The sequence below is a fragment of the Arachis ipaensis genome, chromosome B05 (genome assembly GCF_000816755.2).
Source record: "Arachis ipaensis cultivar K30076 chromosome B05, Araip1.1, whole genome shotgun sequence".
In the NCBI taxonomy this organism is placed as follows: Eukaryota; Viridiplantae; Streptophyta; class Magnoliopsida; order Fabales; family Fabaceae; genus Arachis; species Arachis ipaensis.
Window position 1 is genome coordinate 112,443,607 of NC_029789.2, and position 3,523 is coordinate 112,447,129.

At 33.7% G+C, this 3,523-nt stretch overlaps 1 protein-coding gene across 4 annotated transcripts in view; it reads right to left on the reverse strand.

Moving 5' to 3' along the window:
• The window catches only part of LOC107641993 (transcription factor TGA2.2-like), a 6,675-nt gene extending 4,474 nt beyond the window's left edge, over positions 1-2,201 (reverse strand). Inside the window, exons 1-8 of one of the 4 annotated variants that reach the window (XM_021124262.1) lie at positions 1,936-2,201; positions 1,652-1,758; positions 1,443-1,547; positions 1,005-1,211; positions 814-891; positions 678-737; positions 313-390; positions 166-217 (exon numbers count right to left, since the gene is read on the reverse strand). In XM_021124262.1, coding sequence (XP_020979921.1) covers positions 166-217; positions 313-390; positions 678-737; positions 814-891; positions 1,005-1,211; positions 1,443-1,520 — 553 coding nt within the window. In that variant the 5' untranslated portion in view covers positions 1,521-1,547; positions 1,652-1,758; positions 1,936-2,201. The remainder of the gene's footprint in view (positions 1-165; positions 218-312; positions 391-677; positions 738-813; positions 892-1,004; positions 1,212-1,442; positions 1,548-1,651; positions 1,759-1,935) is intronic. The other 3 variants (XM_021124260.1, XM_021124261.1, XM_016345337.2) reach the window with 3 other exon arrangements.

The following is a 3,523-nucleotide window of genomic DNA, read 5'->3' on the forward strand; positions in this document are numbered from 1 at the left end:
ACTAGAAATATTTTTCTAAAATAAGTAATCTTAATGAATGCCCTAATAGAAATTTTCATTTTTAACGCTTTTATATACTAGTAATTAGTTTATTTATAGTTGATAGTTGATGATTAATGATTGTACTAGTGCTAGTAAGTAGTAACCTTGCCCCCACTTAATTACCATTTCCAAGAGATGAATGAGTATGATCCCCGTTAGTTGCAATAAATATACCCTGCATTGAAAATTGAGAGAGAGAAATCCATGAATATGACAAAATCAAATTGTAGACAGAACTGATCTACTGGAAAATCTTTTAACTTGGCAGACCTGCTGACGTGCTCGCTGAAGCTCTTGCTCCAATTGTAAGAGTTTGGCTCGGCTGTTCTCCAGCTGCTGTACATATGCCTATTCCCCAGAAAGTATTAACATATTTCAATATCACAAAACTACAAGAATAAACTAGTATTTTTGTAATAAAAAGAAACAGAGACATTTTATGGAATAAATATAAAAAAATTTATAACAAACACAAAATTCTGAAGAAAAATACAAAAATGCTTTAATGAAAATATAAAAATTCTACATAAATAACACCTAGCATGAAGAAAAGAAGAAGAAAATTCGTGTTGAGACTTGAGAAGCGAAAAAAGCAGAAAAAAAAGGAACAAGAAAAAGAGAAGGAAAGAAGTTACCTTTTTTCTTAACCGACTTTTCCTTGCTGCCTCTCGATTTTGAGCAAGCCTCCGCATAGTCTAAGAAATAGAAGCATAAAAGCATGTGCAGTGAATGGTACACAAATCAATAAGTAGCTAAGGAGTGGAAACCAACCTTCTGGTCAACAGCTTTGATCTTTGTCTCATCCTTCGAGTCCACAACCGTGGGTGCCCCATGCTGAACTCTATTGCACTAAAACAAGGTTCATAAAACAGTCTCGTCTCAGATCATACAAAGCATACAAGTCTATATCGCTGAACCAAAAGTAATTATTACTCAGCATGTGTTGTCACTTGTTTACTCACTTGATTTCTGTCATCGATATCAATATCTGTGGAAGTATCATCAGTCTGTTGGCTGTTGTCAGCCATGCCTGAATCAGCCCAATTCTCAACATGACCATTTCCTAAAGGCATGTTTGGCATAGCCATCCCTTTTTGCTGGTACATGTTTATCCCTGTATCCAGGCACCCACCCCCACTTGAACCACCAACCTCTGCACTCCCAAGGTTCTACAACCAAAACCAAAAATCAGAGGATGTAGACGACCGTAGATTTTTTTTTATTTATTTCTCACGGTATCTCCATTTCCGGCGAGACAAGGACTAATTTGCCATGTATATAAGTTAGTCAATAGATTACTGCACGGACAAAGTCGGATTTGAACCTAAGCAAGTAGCCAATCATACAACCCAAGTTGGTTGAAGACAATAGAAAAATTAGAATAAATAAAATGAACCAACCGTCGTGGTCAACGTCCCATACTGCAAGTTAGTGCCAGCAACAGAAACAGCTACATTGTTGGACTTCATGTTAAACATTGAGCCTGCGATGAGCTCAAAATTAAACTAAAATGATCTTAACAGCTATCCCACCAGTTGCGATGTTCACAAAAAGGAAAAACAATAATAAATAAATAAAATGATCATCAGAGAGCGAGAGAGTGTTTCACTTGAGCTTAAATCAACAGCATCTTCATGATGAAACACAGGTGCAGAATGTTGAATCTCGCCAAGATCAGAGAAACGCGTTGGGTTCCGGTTGGTGTTATTGTCTCCCCTGTTTCAAACAAGATAACAACAAAAACATATTCTGCTTCAAAAAACAATTTTCGACACCAGGGAAAAAAAAGAAGAGATTAACTTCGCTACACGTGAGCCTCACTCTCAGAAGGGGAAAACATGGACAAAAGATGACAAAGAAAGAAAGAAAGAAAGAAAGACAAAGAAGAGGTACGTAATAATACCGAAGCAAGAAGGGAGAATGACAATACAGTTGGGAGCTTGTTTGAGCTGTCTTGAAGCTTTGCATTTTTATCCTTTTTTTTTTTTTTCTAAACTCGCAATCACAAAAGATTTTGTTTCTCTCCCTAGGAAAGCTTCATCGTCATGGGGTTTTTGTTTTTCGTTTTTTTTTTTTTTAGTCTTTCGCTTTCGGTTATTAAGATTTAAGAAGCTGATTATATAGAAACGCCGGGTGAGAACTGAGAACTCAGGAGTGAAGGAAATGAAAATCTTTATTTTGTTAAGAATTAAGTATTGGATAGCGTATTGATATTCTTTCTTTCTGTTTATTGTTACTGTACTATTTTATATTATATTTTGTACTTCTTTTATGAGATTTTATTTTGTACTTGATACATAGGCTTTTTTTTATTTAAAAAAAATACTTATTACGATTTTAATTAAATAAAAAAATTTACGAATTTAAGTATTACATTATCATTTCACAGTTAATGAGCGCAAAATAGATTTTACTTCAACGGTTTTGTCTGTGAAGATGAAGCAAATTCTCTTTTCATTCTCACTCATACTATCGTTTTTTCATATCTTCGCATTCCTTGGTAGCAATGTTAAAGCAATTTTTTAAAATAAAGCTTTTGCAAACAGTAAATACCCAACATACCAGCCATGACAACTGGGACAATTGATTTCATCACAAGTTGGAGTCTCATCACCCCATCGATGCAACCCCAACCATCAATTTTCAAAGTGCCATAAGCCACATCATACAATTGAGGCTCATTTTGTTTCGATATGCATATTGTGTGTGTCGTGGCTTATTATGGAAATTTGTAGTATTAGATCTGAATGTGGTGCCTTTTTTTTTTTAAATGTAAGCAAAAGAAATCGAACCATCCGATTTCTTTATTAGTGAAAGTAGGTATATAAATCAGACAATTTGATTTGTGTGGGAGAGAAAATTTGAATTTAAATGTAGGTAATCAATCTATTTAATTTAAATGTGGTTTAATTTTTTTTATTTTGGAAGAGAGTAAATCGAATCGTCCAATTTACTTATTAGAAATTATTTTTTCAATGTGTCAATAGAAGTCGGACCAACCGATTTGTTTAATATATATATGCAACCCGTACCCGAGTTGGTAGATCTTTCCTCAGTCCCTCCAGAACTATCTGTTTAGTTTGTGCTTGGCTTTTTGTTTGTACTTGAAAAATTACAGTGAAGTTCATGTTTATGTGAGGAAAAAAATGGATGGTAGAGTCATATTAAAAGTATATTATTTTGGTCAGATTTTATTACAAACATATGAATGAGTGAAATTTGTTTGTAAAAATTCATTAGATATTGCTATTCCATTCACAATCTCATTTGAAGAACTAAAAGGTGTGATTTGTGAGAAAATAGATTTTGAAATGTCAAGGAGAATATCATGTATTTTATACAAGTATCCTATACTGGTATTTGGTGGATTTGTTCAATTTTAAACTAAATATGTAACTGATGAAGCGAGCATGTAAGAGATATTTTCAATGTATATTGAAAGTCGCTCTTAGATGTCATTCATTGAGTTGTATATTAAGTT